The following is a 24,021-nucleotide window of genomic DNA, read 5'->3' as shown; positions in this document are numbered from 1 at the left end:
AAATATGGATATTAAATTATTGTTGTGATTGTGCTAAGCCTCTTTTGAGGTGTACGTTTCCAGTTCTGGATTATCCCAAAAGTGGAATGAAGCACCAGGTCATTTCTGGCAATCAAAGGGAGTTTGAAAAATCCCAGAAAAGTTTGTGGACCATCTGGAAGTTTGGAGTCCTCCTGAATTGTCCAATGCTATGATGGAAGAAAGAGGAAAATTAGACCAGCAGAAAAAAAAATATGTTTCTAAGCAACAATAATGACGAAGGATAGCAACATTCCATGAATTCCGTTTGACAGTTGGCTAGAGAAAAAAATACATGGAAAATTCTCTGATGGGCTATTCGATGAAAGGATGAATCTTCTCAGCTTCTTTTCTTCTGTAGCAGCCTCTCCTAAATGATCACCACTGTTCCATCTTCTGCTTCCCAAGTTGGTCAAAATGTCTTCCAGCATTTCATTCATTAGATGAATTGTCACATTCAATGCAGGTAAGTTCCTTGCCAAAATGACAGGGTTGTTAGAGTCACTGCTCTACAAAAACTTAATTAAAACAGGTTAAATTAAAAATAAATTAATGGATATCCACGGGTAAAAAAGTCAAGGTGGTAACCGCAGCTCCAAGCTCCGCATTTTATGTAAAAACTGGAGCAGATTTTCACATGAACCAAGGTAGCCAACATCGCCAAATCTTTGACCTTCCTTTGTGAACACCCTTGAATCAACGCAACCCTTTGCTTTGCTCCTTATAATTTCTGCGCCTTTTCTCCACTTTTATGCATAAACAAAAGTCATGGAGTCCAAAGAAGATAAAAGAAATCCTGGGCAGTCATCATCGGAAGATAAAAAAGCCAAAGATCAGTCCAATGAAGAGAAAAAAAGTAAGGAGTCCAACGCAGAGGACAAAAAGCCTAGTGAAAGTCCCACGGAGAACGAGGAAGCCAAAGAAGCTGATGGCCACGCAGTAAGGCAAAATTATCATTTGTTTCATGCATTTTCCCTTTTAATTCCTCTGTTTCCTTCCAGGGCTAATTTTTATAATTATCCCATTTTTCATAAAAGCAATTGCAGATTAATTCTAGAATAAAAGCCTGGGGGCCATGCAAATTCTCTCCCAATAGAAGAGAATATTGGCAGCTCGAGGTTGAACCGTGGGGTTCTTGACAGTGCTGAGGTTCTTGGTGGTTGGCTTGTAGGCATCTCATTACCCAGCTTGGCACCATCATCAGTCCCAGCAGAGGTAGGGGGGGTTGGCTGCTGGTTTATTTGGAGCAGCTTGCCCTGCCAGTTTTGGTGAGCCTGTAGTTTTTTTACCTTCAAGGAGGAAACTAGATCCCCAAATTAGATCTGTCCTGGATGAGGCTGGTCTAAAATACAGGCAGTCCTCGGTTTATGACCATCCATTCAGTGATCGTTCAAATGGCATTGAATGGAGGACTTAGATGGATCCTTGGGAGTTCTGGCCGTTGCAGTGACAGTCGGTTCACCTAATTACGATCTTCCAAAGTCTTACAAGCAAAGTCAATGGGGAAGCCAGCAGGAAGTCCTAAGTCACGTTCACGAGGTCCTCGCTTAACGACGGCAATCACAGACTGCCAGAATTGTCACTGCATCCAGTATATGCAGCAATAGAAGCGCCCCAAGCAATTGGATCCAATTCCTTTTTTTAAAAAAAATAAATCTCTCTGTTGGGAAGGAGTTCCATATTCTTGTTCTTATTATTTGGGGCTCTGTTTTGCATCGCATTGAAGCGCTCCAAGCAGGCTTGCTACTTTTGTTCAAGACAACCCTGCGAGGTGGGCCAGGCTGAGCAAACTGGAATCGCCTGGCTGAGTCCTTCCTTCAGCCTTCCTAAGGCCCAGGCCCTGCACCTGGACAGGATCACTCAGCGGTCAGCACCCGCCGGGACTGCCTGTAAAAAAAAAAATAAATCTGAATTTTAAAACATTCCTTGAGGAAAAGTCAGGATCCCTGAGGCGACGTTACGCTACTAGCGTAGCGAAGCCGCTTCTGAGCCGGCCGGTGCGCAATTTGTGTCCCCTTTACGCGGGCGGCGTAACTCAGGCGGGCTTTTTCCTTAGCGACGGGCGGGCGAAGCGTTGCTGAGGGGAGCGTGGCCGCCTTTGCTCTCGCCCCGCCTCCTTCCTTCCCCGCCGCGCGCCGATTGGTCCGTCTACCGCCCGGCCTCCGAAGCTCCATCCAGACGTTTCTAGAGGCTGGTCGTGACGTCACGGCGGCGGCGTTCCAGAAAGTTCGCGGCGGCGCCTATAAAAGCGCCGCAGCCGCCCGGCGCCCCGCCAGGATCCAGAGGAGCGGGGGCGGGTGGAGGTGCGGTGCCCGGGCGGCCAAGGTGAGACTCGGGGCTGCCCGTGAAGCGTTGACCGGGCAGAAGCAGCTCCGGAGGGGAGAAAGACATCGCCTCCATGGAATCATGACATGACATGGGATGGGGGACACTTTGGACTACAAATCCCATCGTCCGCCCGTCACGTGTTGCGCCCTTATCCCGATGGTCTTCTCCCTTCGGTGTAGGCTGAGGGCGACGGGAGAGGATTGCGCTTGCACCTTTTAGCATGGGTGGGCGAGAGCGGCTGTGGATGATGGGCTTTGTAGATCCAAGGAGCTGGGGAAAGGAGGAAGGTCTGGGCGAGGATCATGTGGGGGGGGGGTTGCAGTCCAAAAGGGGAGTGGCAGTGGGAAGGGGGGCTGTTTTTGCGCTGGGGGGGATCATGGGCATTGTAGTCCAAACGGGTTTTTATTTTGCGCTCTGGCTGGGGATCATGGGAGTTGTAAAGCTCTCGGGGAAGAAAGGGATGAGCGGGCAGAGAGGTCCCTTATATTGGTGTAAATTAAGGAGGGGGAATTCCTTTGGGCCAGAATTGCAATTCCAGAGAGGGGGGGAAATGAATGTCTCTGCAGAGAAGCCATAATTGGGTTACCCCCCCCCCCCCAGGATCTGAAAGACACCCCCACCCCAAAAAAAATAAACACCTAGAAAGACCTTCATTGGAAAAGAAGAATATTAATAGGATCAGAATATTAATAAATCCAGAATTTGGGGAGAAACCCAAAAGATCGAGATTAACAGTTGGAAGGGACCTTGTTAGGTCATCCAGTCCAACCCCCACCCACCCACCCCTGAGCAGGAGACCCTACACCAATTTTGACAGATGGCAGCAGAGTCTCCTCTTGAAAGCTCCCACAAGATTTTTGATAATATCCCCAAGGTGCTTTTTCAAGAGGCAAAAAGGTGAGTGATGAAAAATTCCTCATCCATCCTGAGTCTCGTTGGGTCGTTTTATCAGGATAAAATTTGGGATTTTGGGAAGAAAAGGGGAGGAAAAGCCTGGAAAAAGTAATTTGTATTTATGCTTCCAGTGCAGTTCTCCATAGAAGGGCTGGAAAGGAATTCCCCCCTCCGCCGCCTGAGCCAGCTTTATTATTAAATTTATTATCAAATTTATCTACAGCCCATTAGCACTGATTTGGAATAAAGCAGGGTTACGTGTATTGTGGATCAAAAATAATCCAGATTTTTTTGGGGGGGGTAAGGGTGGGAGTTATACAATGTTGGTTTTGAAGTATTTCTAGCAAGGCTCCCTGATTCTGGAACAGCTTTGTTCCCTAACTTGCAACTCGTTTTTCTCACCATGTACATGTAATACATCCGAAGTAGACTGTATTGTTTCTCTGTCTCGTATAATATATGTGGGTAGATGCATAATTTGGTATTTATATTTTTTCATGTTTATGTAGTGTATATTAGTGTATATTTATGTAGTATATAATGGAAGGGGTGACCCTTTGAGAGCTGTATGCAACGAAGTTTCATTTTAATGTACGCCGATTAGTGTACATTCGAAGAGTTATTCTAAATTCTAAGCTGGTACATAACTATTTATTATTAATAAGCTTGTGACTGTTCGTAAGGGCTGAAATGCTGTGCACCTGTCATTTTCCATGGCCTTGTGTAGTTGTGGGGAAAATAGAAGTATTGGGTATCTTTGCTGCCTTGAGTAATTTTTAAAAATAATAAGGTGAGGTATAAATAAATCTTAAAAGAGTTTTTTAAGTGTGTGCTGCCCTGGCTGGTTATTGTGTGATTTAGTTTGTGAGTCAAGTTTATGAAATAATTGAGCCATAAATACAAGAACTGTCTCTGTCCACACACCCCCACTTCAAATTGCATCCAGGTCAATATTTTTTTTTTCCAATTTCAACAGCAAGAGATGTTGAAGCATTTGAGATGAGCAATAACATGTTTCACAACAAGAAAAAGAGGTCACTCATTAAGCGATGATTAATTATGCATGGAATTGTTAATTTGTTTAAGGTTGCTTAAAGAAAATACAAAACACAGGTTTTCCTATGGGTGTCCAACCTTGGCAACTTGAAGACCTGTGGACTTCAACTCCCAGAATTCCCCAGACAGCATGAAATCCACAAGTTGGCAAAGTTGACCCCTATGGTTTTCTACCGTAACAGAAAAAGTAGAATTCTTTGTGTGTGAACAAAGGAAAAAATGCCCTTCCAGTAAACAAAAAGAATGTTGAATTTGAAATATTGGGGCTGAGGCATTGAGTGAATGGTTGGTTTGTTTCTCTCGTCCTCTTAGGCAACCATGGTGAAGGAAACAGGATATTACGACACTCTCGGAGTGAAACCCAACGCCACCTCCGATGAAATTAAGCGTGCCTACCGCAAGTTAGCATTGAAGTATCATCCTGACAAGAACCCCAGCGAGGGCGAGCGGGTATGAGCTGAAGTTAGATGGGGGAGACACTATGGGGTCAACCTTAGCATCCAGGACCTAAATGTGCCTTTGCCGTGTAATCTGTATAATCGACTGACTGTATTTGTAGTAAGGAGGCGCACAGTTCACCCAAAAAAAAAAAAATGGCTGCTTATGGAAGAGAATATTTGTAGTTTGGGATTGGACTGTGGGATCCTTGGTGCTCACTGAACTTGGCAGTTTTCTTGCAGACATTTTATGACCCAACTACGTAACATCATCAGTGTCAAGGGCATAAGTAGCATACTTATGATGTTACCCAGTTGGGTCATGAAACCTTCTGTAAGACAACCAAGCTCAGAGGGCCCTAAAATTGCTGCTATAAGAGCTTTCAGGTTGCATAGGACAGTCACCCCACTCTAACCTGATTCTTGCCTTGTGTAGTCCATAGAATTGTACTACAGGCTCCAGCAACTGACGCAGTCGTAAAGTGTGACATCATGTCAATGTGCTGACACATGACGACAGTTGGAGAAGCGTCAATTGCAGTTGATAGGCAAATCCCATTTGCGACCTCCTGCTGGCTTCCCCAGTGACTTTGCTTTTCGGAAACCAGCAGTGAAGGCCGCAGGTGGCAACGGTGTCACTGCAAGCAGCAGCCACAGCTACCAGGAACAGTCCTAGGTCCCCTCATTCATTGCTACTATAATTTTGCTCCTTCAACAAGGTCATTTCCTGCTAACTTTGGTTATGGGGAAGCAGGCAGATTGCTAGGCGAGGTACCTCGCCTAGCAACTGTGGGATTCAAGTAATGATGGCAACCAGGGCTCTGCCTCTAAGCAATGCAGTCTCACTTTATGACCGCTTAACGGCAGAAATCCCACTCCCAAACAGTAAGTTGAGGATTACTTGTATTAGAAAATTGAACTCTTGCTTCTGATAATTGTCATCCAGGTTGGTGCTAATGGGAGTTGGAGTATATCTTTGATTTAGACCTGGAGGCTTACTGCCTGAAAAATAATCTTGTTCTATTATGCAATTATCCTTATCAGACTTTTGAGCTTTACATTTGACAGAAAAGCAGAGCGTAATTATTTTTAAATAATGGGTGTAGCTGGCATTGCAATTTTACCTGGGAACCTGGTTCAAAATATCCAGTAAGTTTAAAAAGAGTATTTTCGTTTGTTTCATATATTTGAGGTACTAACAAAGTCCGATTTACATCTGGTGGAAAAGCAACAAATATGAAACTATCAAGCTTCATGGCAATGTACTGTAGAGAGGAAAAGTTAATTGATGAATGCAAGTTATGCATGAACTTTTAATTTTCAGCTAGAAAGCGAGTCTTTAACATGCTGATGTTGGATCACAAAACAATTTGAAGGGGGGATTGCTTTTAGCAACCACACTTGCAACTTTTCTGTACGAGCAAAAAAAAAAAAACTGTTAATTTCAAATGAATAAAATCTATCAAACTTGTCACATGTGCATATTTTCATTTCAGCAGTGATTAAAATGGCCTTTCTATCTGGAAACGGGGAGTTTGTTTGTATTTTGGCAGGGAACATTTAATTTTTTTGTACTTTGCTCAAGTCCCAGACACAGCATCCAGCTTCTTTGGATTATAAATAAAACGGTGGTTGACTGCAGTTTTGCTGTAACACGGTGTAGCATCTTTTGTGATCGCAGCCTGCGGTGCACGGCTGGGCTGTGATACAACGCTGCATTACCTAGCTGTCTGAGGCTGCAGTTTCATAGTGTACATAACTTGGAAACAATCCCGCTAAATTCAAGAGAGTTTATTTTTGAGCAAAGGTGCGTAATGCAAAAGCGTTGAATTCAGTCTTTTCCCGGGTGGACACGCCAAATTTGAAGGAAATGCCGACATGTTTATTATCTCCAATGATTTCTAACAATGCACCGATGGAAACTTTAAAAAGGGAATAATTGCTTTGAGGCTGGGAAGATGAAAGCTATTTCATGGAACTGCTTTAGCCAGTTCTTCATGCCGGATGTGTTTCCTGTAATGCAAATCCCACTCAACATTGCATAAGAACAGGTAACTTAATGTCTTGGATGATGTTGTGTATACATTTAATCACACACTTTTGAGGTGGGATCTGAAGGATTGATAAAGGGCCAAATGCTTCAAATGTTTTTTTGTCCAAAAATTAAAAGCATTGTATATCCAGCGTTGTATATCCAGGGCCATTGCATTAGGCAAGTTGCAGAAGATACTGAAATCCTAACTTGATTGTGTCCACTGTCTAGTTCGATGATATATTTATATAGCTATAGCAGCAGTGAAAATTTCATAATAAAAGAAATAGGAGCAAGATAAAACATGCTTGCAGGCCAAAAAAAGGAACATCTTTCAACTTTGAAGTAAGTAGAATTTGATGTTTCCATTTACAGAAATGGCTAAAGTTGGCAGAACTGAATTTTCAATTTAAGATACTGTTCAAAGAGCACTGTTCAAAGAGTAAGAAAAGTATATTGGGTTGAAAATTCAGTTCTGCCAATATATTTTGTATAACTGATGGCATTTGAGAAAATAAGCTGCAATTTGGGATCTTCTCCCAGGCAAATCATTCTCTCCTACCCAGCAACAAATTTCCCATGTTAGCAAAAGGCTGCACTTAATACAGTGTCCTTGGCTGATGCTCCCCAGGAGCCAACCTTGTGCGTGCATCTTCACATTTACTGAATATTTTTTTCTAGCTGCTGATAATCACAGACAGAATGCAAACAAAAACTGGGGAATCTCAATTCCCAAGAGGCTTCTCTTGACCAATGACTAGATTCCTAGGCTCTTCCCTTGTAACTAAGAAGCAGAACAAGAGAGAAAGGATGCGAAGGAGGGAACATTGTAGGAATTACTGATTTTCAGATGCAAGTAGAGTATTTGCTATAAGGAGAAACTGGTGTTAACACCTTTGTCTTTAAAGTTGAGGAACAGGAGTCCATAGCTTCATTTTGTGCTGCACAAGTAAACGGAGAAAGTAAAGGGAAAAATGAGCCTGTTCCTTGGTCAGTTATTGTCCACTCAAAAGTCTGCGCTGGAAGTACTGTGCCTCTAAATCACCTCCTGTCTCTGCAAATAGGTGTAGACACAAACGCACAACTGCGCACACATGCAGTTAGGTGAAGATGGGACAGTTACAGATCTTCCAGATGCTTTCGACGTAAGCTTCGGAATCTGTTACTCATCTCTCATTTTTTATGGCTTGCGAGAAGCTTCCAAATGAGCTTTCAGTTCATATGAAAAATCCTCACTCTGGAAATGGTTTGTCATGAATGCAACTGCTTGAGGGCTCCTGGATTGGAGCTGAAAGATGAAAGGGATGCAGTATGCTCCCTCCCACATGCTGGGGTAGACCAGGTGTCTCGATAGAAAAAAACACACACACACACACACACACACATATATATATATATATTTTAAAAAATTGGTATTTCAGCGGACGTAGCCAGAAGGAGCTCCGAGTACCACAAAACGGGCACTTTAGGAAACCTTCCAGGGAATGTCTGCCTGCTGATCTGAGATCTACACCTTTTTTAAAAAATCTGAAATGTGGATGGTGTGCTATTCACGTGTATGGAGGTTCAGACTTTTTTTTTTAAGTGAGTTTTCCCTGTCGTGCTAGCCAGTTATTCAGAGGGTCTCTCTTTCTTTCTCTCTCTCTCTCTCTCTCTCTCTCAGTTTAAGCTCATTTCCCAGGCTTATGAAGTCCTGTCGGATCCAAAGAGGAGAGACCTCTATGACCAGGGTGGCGAGCAAGCCATTAAAGAAGGCAGCTTAAGCGGCGGCAATTTCTCTTCGCCCATGGACATCTTCGACATGTTTTTTGGCGGCGCTGGCCGGATGAATCGAGAAAGAAGAGGTAGGGGCTTGGGTTTTAAAGTGGCCTCGCTTCCATTCCAAGCACTGGAGGGAAACTGGAGAGGTTGTCACGCGTTCTACATCAATGATCGTGCAGGAAAAAGTACTTTTTTTTTAGAGCAAACGTTGATTGCGCTTCAATACAGATGACTTATTCGGAGCCAAGTGGTTTGCAAGGGAGAGAATTGCAAAGCTAAAGACTGTAATACGGCGGGGTCTCCAACCATGGCAATTTTACAACTTGTGGACTTCAACTCCCAGGAAGCCTCAGCCAGCATGTCCACGAGTCATAAAATTGCCAAGGTTGGAGATCCCTGCTGTAATAAATTCATGGCAGTTTGGTTTTCTGTCTGGATGTTGAAAATTCTGGGTATTTTTCCGTGCTAGTGAGTTTCCCTACAAATTTGTGCAGGAAGAAGGTGGAATCAAGACATGAGTTTCGCAGTTTCAATTCTGCTTGAATAATGGTCTACTAGACGAGCGAATGCACTGCTTTGGAACAATAATTAATTTGGGAGACAAATTTTATTGCAACATTAGCCATTGGGCAATAGTTTGAATTGTCTTTAACTTTTCTGCAAAGGGTGTGGGCTGCCTTGTTAGGTGTACCGATAACTTTGAAATGCACCTTGACTATTGTTAATTGTCTGAACTTCTGTTTTCATCAGGTAAGAATGTTGTCCATCAGTTGAGCATCACGCTGGAAGACTTGTACATGGGAGCCACAAGAAAACTAGCCCTTCAGAAGAACGTTATCTGTGACAAGTGCAAAGGTAATACATTTCTTGATTAGATGACTGCAAGAATTGAGTACAAAAGGTGGCCCCTTCTCAGGAATTTTAGGAACTGCTCTGTGCCTTCTTGACCAAAAATGCTGACCATTTCATACATTTTAAGACTCCAGCTGTCGTTCAAGTAAAGCAGATTTTGTGGCGCTGTGACTCACCAGGAATGTTTAATCCAACCACAGGAATAGATCCCCAGTCTATATTTGTGTTAGGCTCATCTCGGGGAGGTTGCCTTGAACTAACATCGCGAATGAAATCAGCTGGGGTATTCCTTTTTTTCCCCCCCTGCTTCAATCCAGCTTTTTCAGAGGCCTTAGTAAAGCTAGCGTAGTAACAGAATGTTGCCATTAAAAAGAAGCATTAACAAAAACAAATCTGTTTAGAAACCGGACTATAAACTTCTTCATGAGAGCTCCTCCAGTTGGTAAAATTTCATACTGTCCTCTTAACAAGAGGATTCCCCCACACAGCTTTTCAGAACCATTTGCAAATATAAGAAATGTATAGATAAGTTTTGCTTTAACAGTTTGGTCGAGTGTCCTACGCAAGCTTGATAGGCCAAATAAGGCAATTTTCTTGAGTTTTTTTTTTTCAAAATGCATAAAAAAAATACCCCTAGTTTTACACAGAGACGTAACTGTGTATCAACTGAAATGCAGGTCTCTCCCCCCTGAATTTTAGATATAATGAAGACTAGGGGTGAAATCCAGCAGGTGCTGACAGGTTCTGGAGAACCGGTAGCGGAAATTTTGAGTAGTTCGGAGAACCAGCAAATACCACCTCTGACTGACCCCAGAGGGGGGTGGGAATCAGGGGTGGGTTCTACTTTCCTTTACTACTGGTTCGCAATGGGAGCATGCACACGCTTCTGTGCATGCGCAGATTACCCATGATGTCGTGGCGGGTGGACGGAGCCTCCCGCCGGTTTTACTACCAGTTCTATAGAACTGGACCGAACCAGGAGCAACCCACTACTGGTGGGAATGGAGATTTCCTTCCCCCTGGAGTGGGGTGGGAATGGAGATTTTGCAGTATCCTTCCCCTGCCACACCCACCAAGCACACCCACCAAGCCACACCCACAGAACTGGTAGTAAAAAAAAATGGATTTCACCACTGATGCAGACTTCATCCTGTTCTCACAGAGGAGGAGTCTGCTGGAAACCCTATTCATCACCGTAGAGATCAGTATTCAGTTTGGGGAGCTGAACAAAACCCATTTTTATGTGTGTTATGTGTGTTTCTTCTTCCAAGGTTACGGTGGGAAAAAAGGGGCCGTAGAAAAATGCCCCACCTGCAAAGGGCGAGGTGTTCAGGTGTTGGTCCAGCAGATCGGACCCGGCATGGTGCAGCAGATTCAGACCGTGTGTCCGGACTGCAAAGGCCAAGGGGAACGGATAAATCCCAAGGACAGGTGTACCAACTGCAACGGCAACAAGGTGGTTAGAGAGAAAAAAATTATCGAAATTCACATCGATAAAGGTAAGAGTTGGAATATTGCAAGAGGGTGTGGGAGACGGCTTAGTTATGCTAGAGAACCTCAGAAGCTAAAACCTTTGTCGCCTTAAGTACCGGGACTTTTGAAACCCAGCAAACACGGCCTCATTTTGGTATCACAGTTCTGGGAGAAGTAACCTTTTTAAGTGGTTAAAACTGCACCTCTGGTTGTGAAAGGCTGTTCTTGACGGTCTTCGGAACTACATCTTGGTTCCTCATAGTAATTTTTGGTGTATTTATTTATTTATTATTTATTTATTGGTTCGATTTATATGCTGCCCTTCTCCGGAGACTCAGGGCGGCTTACAATGCGTTAAGCAATAGCCTTCATACTTTTGTATGTACCTGCTTAGTAGGGCTTTCGCCCCCTTCCCCCCTTCCAAAGCGGTGTTCTTTTTTTTATACAAAGTCAGCTTATTGCTCCCACAATCCGGGTCCTCATTTTACCTACCTCGGAAGGAGGGAAGGCTGAGTCAACCTTGAGCCTGGTGAGATTTGAACTCGCAGTAATTGCAGGCAGCTGGTGTTACTTAACAGCGCTTTAATCTGCGCCAAACGGGGTCCGTCCCCCCCCCCCCCCCCCCAATTCCTGTTCAACCACAGGCTTCCGAAATTTAATTTTAGGATTAGAACACGCAGACGGGCAATGCTGTCTTCAGTTCTTTCACATTCTCACTTGCAAACACAGACAAACGCATGAACGAAAGATGCTTGGAAGAACATCACACAGAAATATCTTGCTTGTGATCAAGACATCTCCCACCCCCCCCACCCCGTAGTGGTAGTTGAGTCAGTTGACTAGAAGTGAATCCCTTGGTTGTTATTCACACATATTCATGAGTCAAGGGACTCCTTTCCTGAATTCAGCCTGATTTTCTCTGCGCTCTCTGTTTTCTAGGTATGAAAGATGGCCAGAAACTCGTCTTTCACGGAGAAGGCGATCAGGAACCCGACCTAGAACCGGGAGATGTCATTATTGTCCTGGATCAAAAAGACCACTCTGTATTTCAGAGGAGAGGCAACGACTTAGTGATGAAGATGAAAATCCAGCTGACGGAGGCCTTGTGCGGCTTCAAGAAGACCATTGAGACACTGGACGACAGGGTCCTTTTAATATCCTCCAAACCGGGTAGGCTTGGCACCCCTTTCTTTGTGGGGGGGTGCGTTTTTGTGTCTGTGGAGAACTGTATTTACATTTTAGACATGATGTAACGCTGGCTCTTCCAACAGGGGAAGTGATAAAGCACGGAGACATCAAATGCATCGTAAACGAAGGGATGCCGATTTATAAATCTCCCTTGGAAAAAGGTTCCTTGATAATACAGTTTCTGGTAAGCAAGGCTTTTTAAAAAAAGGATTATTGAAGGCAGGCATGGAGGGGTTTCTAGAGCCTTTCTAGGAGCCTGAGGAGGGTGAAAACGGCCTTCCCCACCCCTACCAGAGGCCGGAAATGGCCTGTTTGCCAACTTCCAGTGGGCCCAGAAGGCCCGAAAATCAGCTGGCAGAGCTGAGCTTGTGTGCCCATCGATATGGCTCCACGTGGCATCTGTGGCACGCGTGCCATAGGTTTGCCATCGCGGGTATAGGATCTCCTCCTTGATTGGGGCTGGACTAGAAGACCTCCAAGGTCCCTTCCAGCTTCTATTCTGATTGTTGCTGAACTCGGCATTGGTGAGGGAATGGGACAGTTTTGATAGCGGGGAATAAAAGCACTTCTCTGCATAAAGAAAAGCCACATTTTTATCAGATTTAGTGTCGAATAACCAGCGATGGGAGTTTATACGTCATGATGAATCTCCGAGCTGCTTGTTTGTGGGACGTAGCCTGAATTCAGAATCAGAATAGAAGCTGGAAGGGACCTTGGAGGTCTTCTAGTCCAGCCCCCTGCTTAAGGAGGAGATCCTATACCCATGACGGTGCCACAGGTGGCATGCGGAGTCATTTCTGCGGGCATGCAAGCCATCTCCCTAGATCGGCTCCATTGTGCATGCGCGCACACTTCCCGCCAGCCAGCTGATTTTTGGGTCTCTGCCACGCCATGTGGGAGACGCGTACGCATGCTGCCCCGCCCCGCCCAGGAATCTCCACGCGGCCTGTTTTGGATGCCATGTAAGTATAGGGCTTGTGCAGAGGCTCTGAGAGGGCGAAAAATGAGCCGTTTCCGGCTTCCAGAGGCTTCAGGGAGGCCTGCTAGGCCCAAAACGGTGTGCTGGGAGGGGATCGCATGCACAGGGGAGCACGCACATGCGCAGGGGGGGCGGGGCGTGCATGAGGGACATTGCATTATGGCTGTGGGCACACACGTGTGTGTTATCGTGCGCAACGCTTTTGGCACCCAAGGAAGAAAAGGTTAGCCATCACTGCCCTATACCATTTCAGACAAGTGAATCCATCCACTCCCAACGGTTTCCTCCATTAAAAATGAACCAATTACGGCTTAGCATGAGCGAGCCAGACCTGTGGCAGTTCTGGCCTTGACTCGAGTTCGAATTCTCTCTTTCTCTCTCCCAGGTTGCCTTCCCCGAGCATCACTGGCTTTCCAACGATCAGCTCCCTCTCTTAGAAGCTCTGCTGCCTCCCCGGGAGGAAGTGATGGTTTCCGAAGAGATGGATCAAGTCGACCTGGTGGAATTCGACCCCAAAGAACGGACGTACCGAAACCACGGCGAAGCCTACGAAGAGGATGAGGAAGGCCCGAGGACGGGTGTCCAGTGCCAGACCTCGTGAACCGAGCAGGTTCTGGGCGCCTGGGGACAGTTCGTAAGAACGCGGGGAACCATCGCCGGGGGCTCCGTTGGCCAAGTTCGGCGCGACAAGAACGGCTGTATATTAGTTCTGTTTCATATTTATGTGTTTGTGTTGTAAAAAAAAAAAAGAAGAAGAAGTGGATCTGTGTAACTTGAAACCCGAATGTGCTGCTGTTTGATATAAATAGGCTTCTCCCCCCCCCCCCCCCCATTTAACACTAAAGCAGGGGTCTCCAACCTTGGCAACTTTTAAGACTTGTGGACTTCAACTCCCAGAGTTCCTCAGCCAGCTTTGCTGGCTGAGGAATTCTGGGAATTGAAGTCCACAAGTCTTAAAGCTGCCAAGGTTGGAGACCCCTGCCCTCAAGGAACCGTCCCAAACCTGTAGTTTTCTGGCTCTCCGGGGCTACGAAGAATGTTTGCTGGGGATGGTTAAACCAGAAGTGAGCGTTTTTGAGAAACGTGCAAATAAAGGTTTCCCCAGCAGTAGTTAAAACTTGAAACGTTGCCACTCCACTTTAACAAGATGGTCTCCAGATCCTAGATCCGCGATGGCGAACCTATGGCACAGGTGGAGCCATATCTATGGGCACGCGAGTGCATGTGCGCGCTGGCCAGCTGATTTTCAGGCCTTCCGGGCCCACCAGAAGTCGGGAAACGGGCTGCTTCTGGGCCTCCAGGGGGGTGGGGAAGGCTGTTTTCACCCTCCCCAGGCTCCTAGAAAGCCTCTGGAGCCTGGGGAGGGTAAAAAAAAATGGGCCTACTGGACCCACCGTGTCATCACGTGCCAAGAGCGCGGGGGGTCACGTGTGCATGCATGGGAGGACGGGGCACATTGAATTATGGGTGTGAGTACACACGTGTGCAATCCCCCCCCACTCCGCCCGCTTTTGGCACACGACGGCAAAAAGGGTTAGCCATCACTGTCCTAGATTATCTAATATATATTTTATTAAATAAAACACGGGGACCATTTTCCGGCGTGAACCCTGAATGGTTGGTTGCTGTGGATGGGGACTCTGCCACTACTTCTGCAGGGAACCTGACGAGTTTGGAAAGGGGTCCTTCATACACCGGGTGTACAGGCAGTCCTCAACTTACAACAGTTCATTGAGCGACGGTTCAAAGTTACAACGCACTGAAAAAAGGGACTTGGTGACCCTTTTTTTCACACTCATAACCGTTGCAGTGCCCTCAGGGTCGCACGATCAAAATTCGGGTGCCTGGCCACTGACTGATGTTTATGACGGTTGCAGCGTCTGGGGTCACGTGATCCCCTTTTGCAGCCTTCTGACAAACGAAGCCAACGGGGAAGCCGGATTCGCTTAACAACGGCACGGCTAACTTAATTGTCGCAAGAAAGGTCGTAAAATGGAGCAAAGTTCACTTAAATGTCTCGATTAGCAATGGAAACTTTGGGCTCCGTTGCGGTCGTAAGTCGGGGACTACCTGTATTCCAAATCCTTTACAGCAAAGAACCTAAAGCTACAGAGTCAAGGGCACATTGTGCGGTTTTGTTTGGCAGTAACCCCGCAAGGATTGTTGCGACATCCCAGTTGTGGAGGCCACCCAGCCAACACTAAAGGAACGGAGCCCGATTCCGATCCTCCGGACGGATCTGCCCAACTTTGGAATGCAATATTTTTAAATTCTGCAAAACGAGCAAGAGTGCCAAAAGGAAAAGACTGAATCGTTGCCCAGATTCCACAGCCAGGGTTTATTTAGCTTTAAAATATTTTTTTTAAAAAAAACACAAAATAGCAAAGTGCCCACCTAAATAATTTTCAGATTTCCATCTATTAGATTTTTCTTCACCGGGGGGGAAAAAAAAAGTATCAAAACACTTTCGGACAACCGACACAGTAGCTGTCGCAAGGAGAAATCTTAGACGGGACAATCGTAAACGTGTATTTCTTGATCGTCCCCAACGGAGACGATTTTTGAGCCGTTTCCGTTGTACTGCACGCCCCAGACCTACGGGCGGGAGAGAAGGGCCCAGCAAGTTAGAAGGAAGGACAGCCGGGGGAGGGGCTGCCCCAAAGACCACCTCCAGCTCTTGAACCTCCCTACCTGGTCTTGATGGTCAAAGAAGGTGTGGGCGCAGGTCCTGGAAGGCACGTCCCAGACTTTGACCGTTTTGTCTGATGAGCTGGAATTTTTAAAGAATATAGGATGGGCTCGCTTAATTCCAGGACTCCCTCCCTTATCTACAGGAGTCCTGCCGCAGTTGCTTATAAAAGTTACGTCCGCCTTTTTTTTTTTTTTTTTTTTTTTAATTTGATTTATATGCCACCCTTCTCCGGAGACTCAGGGCGGCTTACAATGTGTTAAGCAATAGCCTTCATACTTTTGTATATTTATACAAAGTCAGCTTATTGCCCCCACAAACTGGGTCCTCAATTTACCTACCTTTGAAAGGATGGAAGGCTGAGTCAACCTTGAGCCTGGTGAGATTTGAACTTGCAGTAATTGCAGGCAGCTGATGTTAATAACAGTGCTTTAGTCTGCTGAGCTATCCAGGCTCTTATGGAAAGTATTTATTGATTAGATTTCTCACCTGCCTTTTGTACAATTAAAGTTCATTGATTGGTAGATGTGGATGATAAATCTAGCAATGGCCAATTTTGGAGAGATTCCTTCCTTCCTCCCCTCCCCTTATCTTCCTTCCCCATCATTCCTTCCCACCCTCTCATTTTCTCTTTCCTTCCTCCTATTCCTTCATCTTTCTTCCTTCCGTCCATCCTTTCCTCATCTTCCTACCTTCTCCCCCTTTTATTTTCTCTTTCCCTATTCCTCTCTCCATCTTTTTCTTCAGTCCTTCCTTTCATTTTCCTACCTTCTCCCCCTTTTATTTTCTATTCCTCCCTCCATCTTTATCTTTTTTCCTCGTCTCCCCACTTCCTTCCCTCTCTCTCCCTCCTCCCACTCCTTCCTTCCTTCATCTTTGTACCTTCTGTCCTCATCTTCCTTCTCCTTCCCCCTTACTTCCCTCTCTCTGCCTTTCCTTCCTTCCGTCCCTCAAATCTGTTATAGTTGTAGACAGAATATATAACATTCTACTCACCTGGAAACAAAATGGGTATCATCGGGGCAAAAGGCTACATTTAATACCCAAGATCCATGTCCGCTCAGAGTGCCTGCCAAGTTGGCATGCTGTCTGTTAATTCAGAAAACAAGATTCTGGGTTAAATGAAAAAAGATCTTAAAATGATTTTCAGAATGCCCCCCCCCCCCCCCCCAAATCCCAAGACACTTCTAACAAAAGAGGTAGGAACAGACAGTCCAAACTAACAAGCTATCAATGACAGCTTGTAACTACAGGTAGACTTCTGAGATAGGAAAGAGAGACCCTGCCCGTTTTCAGGAGTGTTAATTCCTTGGATTCAGAAAATTTGGGAGCTGGAAGCAGAAATTCAAAGGAGGCACGGGGAACAGAGCTGGCGGGAGGATTTATTGAGAAGGGAACTGAAGTGGTAGATGGTGGGTTCAACAAAGATACCACTCACACGTCATATATCTTGATGTAGCCATCATCCGATGCTGTAACAAGCAGCTGAGAATCTGGAGAAAACGTCAAGGAACGGATAGGCATGGCGTGACCTGAAGCAGAAGAGAGAATCAATCGTCTTCTATCTTTGGCTGCTTGAAAGGCGATTTGCATCTTGCGTCTATAAATCGGTTGAACTACACCCAAAAATGTTTTAATCAGTTCCAAACCTCACCTTCCAGCGTGTGGACAAGTTTCCCAGTTGCAATATCAAAAATATTGATAATCCCGTCGATCGCTCCGCTGGCTAGATATTTTCCATCTGGACTCTAAAACAATCAGAAACCCCGTATTGAGCCCTGCTCTCTTTCTCCTACACCACAAAAAGCCAAGATAGTCACACCACATGCTACGCCTCTCCACCTTTTTGCCGTTTACACAGGGTGAAATTTGGGGACTGAGCTTGATTACATTTTAATTTAGTACAGAGATCTTCAAACTTGGCAGCTTTAAGACTTGTGGATTTCAACTCCCAGAATTCTCCAGCCAGCTATCCACAAGTCTTAAAGCTGCCAAGTTTGGGGACCCCTGGTTTAGTAAGCAGCTTGAAAATCCAGATAGAATTATTTGCAGTTCATGTTGTTCAAATGGCCTAAATGGGTTAAGTCATAAAACCAATTAAGTGTGTCTTGTGAATGCACCTACCAGCTAGAATGGAGAAGAGAAACGAATCGCACAGGATAAGTATGGACGCTACCTATCTAATCAACAGATGGAACTTTAGGATTTCAGTGAAAGAAAAATCAGCTGTGGACCTATGAAAAGCACAAAATACACCAGCCCTGATTAAGAGGGCACTGCTACATCCAATGAGGGGGCTAAAACCATTATAATTCAGCGCAAAGTATCTGGGACGATCTTGCAGAGTGGGAGTGATAATAACAGGTGACAATATAGGCTTATTAAAAGACAAACAGCATCTTACGTAAGCGATACTTAGGATGAATTTCCCTCGAGTGTCTAAGGAATATTCCTTTTTTCCGGTCTCAACGCCAAATATGTTGACTTTTCCGATGTGGCTTCCGGTTGCCACGTACTGGGAATCGGGAGAAAAAGCCAGCGACCAAGCGTCCACTGCAGGAAAGGAAGCGGACAAAACTCTTGAGATATCCAGTAATGAGTACATTTATTTTTGTTGTGCAATATTTGCAAACAGGTCTGGCAAGGAAGCAAATAATATTCTGAATAAGCAAACAGGAATTAGTAAAGCTATTTTCAGGCCCAGTATTGATTAAGTCTTTTTAACTGGATCTGGGCTATGAGCTTATTGTTTATTGCTTATTGTTGAATACATGCCCCAAAGTTGCTTCCCCACCCCCGCCCCCAAAAGGGAACTAGATTTTTTTTGTTCTTTTTTTTCAGAACTGAAGAAACTTGGATTAGAAGCGAAATATTTTCAAAGGAAAAAAAACAAACAAACAAGAAAGTCCAGAGTTGCCTTTTTGGATAAAGCACCTTTGGGACAACTGTGACCTGGATGACTGAGAATCTCCAGAGAATATTCACACTGTCCTCTTTATTTATTGACTTATAATTAAAAAATAAAACAACAAAACCTTCACTGCAATAACAAAGGCAGCCATACTCTTTCATCTACTAATTAAAATGGATAGGCCACAAGTAAATGACATTTCCTCAGTTCCCAGGGATGGGTTGAACATTACCTGGCCCAGCATCTATTGACCTGATCTGTTTGCCAGTGTCCAAGTCCCAAATGCGGATGTGAGCATCTAAGGAGCTGGAGGCAGCAACGGTGCCTGTATGACTAATGTCCACAGAAACGACACCCAGCTGATGGCCTTCTAAAGTCCACTTGAGATCCAGCTTCTCCTCATTCCTTGGAGAAACAAAAAGAAAGCATTTTTTCCCCTAAAGAAGAAGAAGTGGTACACCTATCAATCGTTGCCAGCGATGCTTCCTGAAATTCCATTCCTGATACATACTCGGCTCCCAATATCATATTTTCCTCCCAAATCTGGACTAACAGTGTGGTCCTTGTCTGATTACCATTATCGAATCCAGAATTACATTCATAATATTATGACAGTTGTTAAGCAGGTCCCGCATGTGTGACCCCCCCCACCTGATTTTTACAGAAGTTGTTACGCGAATGCTGTAATCGTTCAGCAAATCATCATGAAATAAATACATTTTCGCCACTGGGTGCTTTTGGCCAGAAATGAGCAAAAAATGCTGAAAAATCAGAGTCATGTGACTGCAGAACACTCTGACCAGCTGTAAACGAGAGCTGGTTGCCAAATATCCAAAATGGAAACATAGAGGATCGGGGGTGGGGGGTGGGGGGGGTGTTGTGTAGCAAAAACAAGTCATAACTTCAAAAACAAGTCATAAGTAGCTCTAGGGAGATCTGTTCTAACTTCAAATAGTCTCTAAGTGGCAGGTTGTTAATTTGAGGATTACCTGCATGTACTTCTCTTACTTGTTTAATACTACACAGCCTCTTTAGAAAACCTCCTGGAATTTACCATTTCCAGACTTTCACCAGATCATCCAGAGAACCTGAGATTACGGTCTCCGAGCCGTCGTTTCTGTTTTTGCCCCAAGCAACTGACCAAATTGCATCGTCGTGCGCTAAGAGAGAGAGAGAGAAAAAAGATGATTCCGTTAGCCTCTCCAAAGAAACAAATTCCACTGAGCAAAGCCAGCCTCACCAGCACGAAATCTGAAAAACCCTCCACAAGGGAATTCCAGGCTTTGATGACTTGATGCTTTTGGGATCCTGTCCCTTCCCCATCGCACAGCTCGTTCTGGTGGACCACACCTTCTACCTGTGAAAAGCATAGGTGGCCTGACCCTCCCCACATGTTATAGATCCCCCTCTGTTAAGGAGGTCCATCTGGAGGGACCAAGAAGGGCCTTCTCCATGGTGGCTCCCTCCCTGGGGGACATCATCCCCACGAAAATAAAATGGGCTCCCTACTTGATAGACTTCTGAAGATATAGATTTGCCAGTGGATCTGAGAACTCCAAGATGATACAGAGGCCATCAAGGGGTTAGTTTGATTGTTGTTGCCAGGCATTGGGGACCTACTGAGGTCTGTACTGGGGATTTATTGCAGATTTATCGCTGTAAACCACCCAGAGTCCACCATAAGCAAGTTGGGCAGCCATATAAACATTCTTAATAAATAGAATACGTATCTATAAATGTTCTTAATAAATAGAATAAATATATACTTTTTCAAAAGAAGGGATATCCTCGTTTCATCCGTGACCTTTGGATTCCTGAACCTGCCACCTTATTTATTTTTTAATTCATTTCATTTTTATGAAATTTATTGGCCCCCCATCTTTATCACCAGGTTAACTCCTTAAAAAACACAAACACACCAAACACAGTTTAGAAAAGCAGAATTTCCTTACCTTGTTCTTGCTTGAAGAGAATGCTATACTGAAAGGGGGGGGGGGGGGGAGAAAAAACACAAGAACCAATCAGCCCCTCCTCAATCCTCTTTCTTATAACACGTGTGAAATAACACAACTGGGTGCCTCCTTACCTGAGTTGTCATTGTTTCTCCCTCTCACACACACACAAACCCACTGTGTGCATCAAAGCTCTGGAAGAAGAGGAAAGTGCTGAGGGGAGAAAAAAATACTTGATATATTTGATATCTTTTGATATATATTGATTATATATATATATATATATATATATATATATATATATATATATATATTAAAGAAAGAAGCAGACATTCTGCGAGCTCTGGAACTTAAAATTTTAAAATAATTAAAACATTTTATTTTACTAAGCTTTCGTCAGCCATCTACTGACATCAACAGAGTATTAAACTACCATTACAGAGATCTCTGCTTTTATATGCCATTAATCAATTTGGCCCTTGCGCGTGTAATAGGCCCTTCCAGTCGTCTCCCACTTGTAATCAGATGTGTTGTTTTTGCTCTCATCATGCTGGATGATGGAGGCTTGATTCCTACTGTTTCCTCCCTCCTAGCTTGCTTATCAGTGGGGGAATAGCCTGTCAGCCATTGCAATTTGCTGCCTTGTCCGTGACCTTGTGGTCAGCCAGGTTCGTTTCTCATTAATCCTATCTGTTACAGTTTGAGACAGTGTGTCTTGACACACGTGTGCCTCAGAAAACCACAAACACGGACCGTATTTTACATAATGTGATGGTACTTTAATACTCTGATGATGTCAGCAGATGGCTGACGAAAGCTTAGTAAAATAAAATTTTAATTCTTTTTAAAAATTTTAAAATTTTAAGTTCCGGAGCTCGCAGGATGTCTGCTTCTTTCTTTACTAATATACCTGGAACTCGTATTTTCAGAATAGTTTGATGTATATGTATATGTATATGTATACATATACGTATACGTATACGTATATGTATGTATGTATATATGTGTGTGCGTGTATATATATATATATATATATATATATATATATATATATATATTGTTCTTTTATTCGTAGGTTTATATGTATAATATTTTCTAGTCAGGGTTTTTTCACACTGGGGGTGTGTTCCGATTGGTTGGGGGCTTGGCTGTGCTCTGGCCCCCACTGGCAGTTAAAAGGAAGAAACAGCTGCAATCACACATTGCTCCTAGAAGCACGAAGCCGAAAACACCAGCCTGAAGATGACGAATGAGACTTTTGTTGAAACGTCGCCAAGACACTTCCAATTTTACGCGGGACAAAACCCGAATAACCAAAGACCTACATATATATATATATATGTGTGTGTGTGTGTGTGTATATGTGCATGTGCATTGATATATATATATATATATATATCAATGCACACACACATATACATACACACCATCAATTCCCCCATTCAATTTTTAAATTTACCATGGAAAAGATACACCAGGAAGCCAAGAACATGATTAAAAAGCCACAGGCCCAGATGTGGGGCAGGAAGGGGGGAGGGGTTGCCAGGCCGAGGACCCCCAGATGTGGGAGGGGGGGAGAAAGAAAGGGTTGCTATGGAAACCGACGCCCCCCCCCCCCCATCCGCTCGCTCCGCTCCCCCAGCAACTCACCCGCCGGGTCCGCCCGTCGCCGCGCAACGCTGGTGGCGGCCGCTGATGACGACACGCTTTCGCCACCGAGGCGACGGCCAGAACGGCGCGGGGGAAAGGGGTGTGGGAAACAGGCAAAGCGCTCTCTGCTGCCCCTGGGCGGCGCGGCAGAGAATCGCAAGGACCGATTTCTTTGGCGCCTGGATCGCGGGGCTTTCGGTTGGGGAAGGTGGCAGCGCTTCCCCGCCTGGGATGCGGGGGGTGGGTCTTGCAACCCGGGAATTGCATTAGGGACCCAGTGCATGCGCGTGCATGAGTGTGCATGCATTGCACACGTGTGTGTCCCCCTGCTTGCAATGCATAGCCTTTTGCTTTCTGCATCTGAACTCATTCAAGGTCGGCGTCTTGGAGCCCCAAATAAGCGCCCCCACCCACCCCTACCCCCCCAAAGCTGGAAAGGGCAGCTTGCATGGTCTCGCACCTCTCCCCCGCCCTGCTGAAGCCGGCCTTCCAGCGCACACACACACACACACACACACACACACACACACACACACACACACACAGAGCCTGCTCCCTCCCTGCAAAAGAGACCCCTCTTTGCCCCCCTCCCCCCACTCTTAGGGCCCCCTTCCTTCCTCGCGGAGAAGGAGAGCAACGGCCCCTCCTTTAACGGTCGTAAGTCGAGGTCTCCCTGTAACAGGTCTGTTGGCTTTTCGGGGGGGGCTTCAGTTGCCCCCCCTCCTCCCCCGGAGCAAGGCCAGCCCATCTCCTGCTCCCCAGCCTGACTCTTCCCTTCAGGGGGGAAAAAAAATCCTAACCGGGATTTGCACATCTGGATCCCTCCTGCCCCACATCTGCAGCTGGGCTGCCTGGCCCTGGCCAGATGTCTTTTGGTTTCCATGCCTGAGTCAGCATGGCAGATTCTTCTTCCTGGGGGAAAACGTAGAAAGAGACTCCAAGGAGCCCATTGGCCTTTCGTTGCGCATCCTGGAACATTCACGTCCTTTCCAAATGCCTTTGATACGCCTCATAAACCTGGTTGGGACCAGCTGGGGGGAAAAAACGGGAAACTTTAAAAGCAACATCATCCCTGCTTCCGCCCTTCAGCAAATCTCACTGACAAAAGGGACAGAAGAGCAACCCAGTAATGCTTGGATAAAAATGAAGCGCCCTTTTTCTCCCTGTTAGCACGGAAAGCTTCCCCGAGTCACACATCTTCTGTCTGTTCACCCTTTTGATTTTGATTTTACCAGCCTCAACATCCTCTCTTGATCTGAAACAAATGATCCGCTTTCTTTGAGATTAAATGACGGGCACAGCTTTGGCAGAGCCAAAAACATGTATTTCTGAAACGCCAACAGCAATCGGAAGAAAAGTTATTTCTCGGTGATTCTTCAGCAGGTGGACAATTTGGGATCGGAGCTGATAAGCCCAGCACAAATCTTGGATCAAAAGATTAGGATAGTCATCAGATCTTTCCTTTAGATATAGATTAACAGAGTTGGAAGGGACCTTGTATTGATTGATTGATTGATTGATTGATTGATTGATTGGATTTATATATATATATATATTTTAATTTGATTTATATGCCGCCCTTCTCCGGAGACTCAGGGCAGCTTACAATGCGCTAAGCAATAGCCTTCATTCTTTTGTATATTTTATATAAAGTCAGTTTATTGCCCCCACAAACTGGGTCCTCAATTTACCCACCTTAGAAAGGATGGAAGGCTGAGTCAACGTTGAGCCTTGGCGAGATTCGAACCTGCAGTAATTGCAGGCAGCTGTTCTTAATAACAGGGTGCTTTAGACCACTGTA

The 24,021-nt window shown here is 45.1% G+C and overlaps 2 protein-coding genes across 4 annotated transcripts; one reads left to right on the top strand and one right to left on the bottom strand.

Moving 5' to 3' along the window:
• Positions 1–397: 397 nt before the first annotated feature.
• Positions 398–13,797, top strand: DNAJA4 (DnaJ heat shock protein family (Hsp40) member A4). 2 transcript variants are annotated; one of them, XM_034409447.3, is made up of 9 exons: positions 398–484; positions 785–957; positions 4,609–4,746; positions 8,429–8,609; positions 9,277–9,381; positions 10,650–10,877; positions 11,791–12,021; positions 12,123–12,223; positions 13,404–13,797. In XM_034409447.3, exons 2-9 carry the CDS (start codon positions 787–789, stop codon positions 13,617–13,619), a joined length of 1,371 nt encoding a protein of 456 aa, XP_034265338.1. In that variant the 5' UTR covers positions 398–484; positions 785–786; the 3' UTR covers positions 13,620–13,797. The 2 variants fall into 2 exon arrangements, with proteins under 2 accessions (XP_034265338.1, XP_087734437.1); XM_087878311.1 differs by lacking the exons at positions 398–484; positions 785–957 and adding an exon at positions 2,201–2,343.
• Positions 13,798–15,336: 1,539 nt separating this feature from the next.
• SKIC8 (SKI8 subunit of superkiller complex) lies at positions 15,337–22,355 on the bottom strand. 2 transcript variants are annotated; one of them, XM_034409451.3, is made up of 11 exons: positions 22,221–22,355; positions 20,705–20,783; positions 20,571–20,598; positions 19,673–19,778; positions 18,851–19,023; positions 18,112–18,260; positions 17,362–17,455; positions 17,146–17,239; positions 16,704–16,796; positions 15,710–15,788; positions 15,337–15,613 (listed from the first exon to the last, which is right to left on the bottom strand). In XM_034409451.3, exons 2-11 carry the CDS (start codon positions 20,714–20,716, stop codon positions 15,524–15,526), a joined length of 918 nt encoding a protein of 305 aa, XP_034265342.1. In that variant the 5' UTR covers positions 20,717–20,783; positions 22,221–22,355; the 3' UTR covers positions 15,337–15,523. The 2 variants fall into 2 exon arrangements, with proteins under 2 accessions (XP_034265342.1, XP_034265343.1); XM_034409452.3 differs by having other exon boundaries at positions 22,030–22,251.
• Positions 22,356–24,021: the final 1,666 nt, after the last annotated feature.

This window comes from Pantherophis guttatus, chromosome 13 (genome assembly GCF_059756535.1).
Source record: "Pantherophis guttatus breed Tessera chromosome 13, ASM5975653v1, whole genome shotgun sequence".
Classification (NCBI taxonomy): domain Eukaryota; kingdom Metazoa; phylum Chordata; class Lepidosauria; order Squamata; family Colubridae; genus Pantherophis; species Pantherophis guttatus.
Note: the sequence above shows the minus strand (reverse complement) of the source record. Positions and strands in the feature narration are given on the sequence as shown.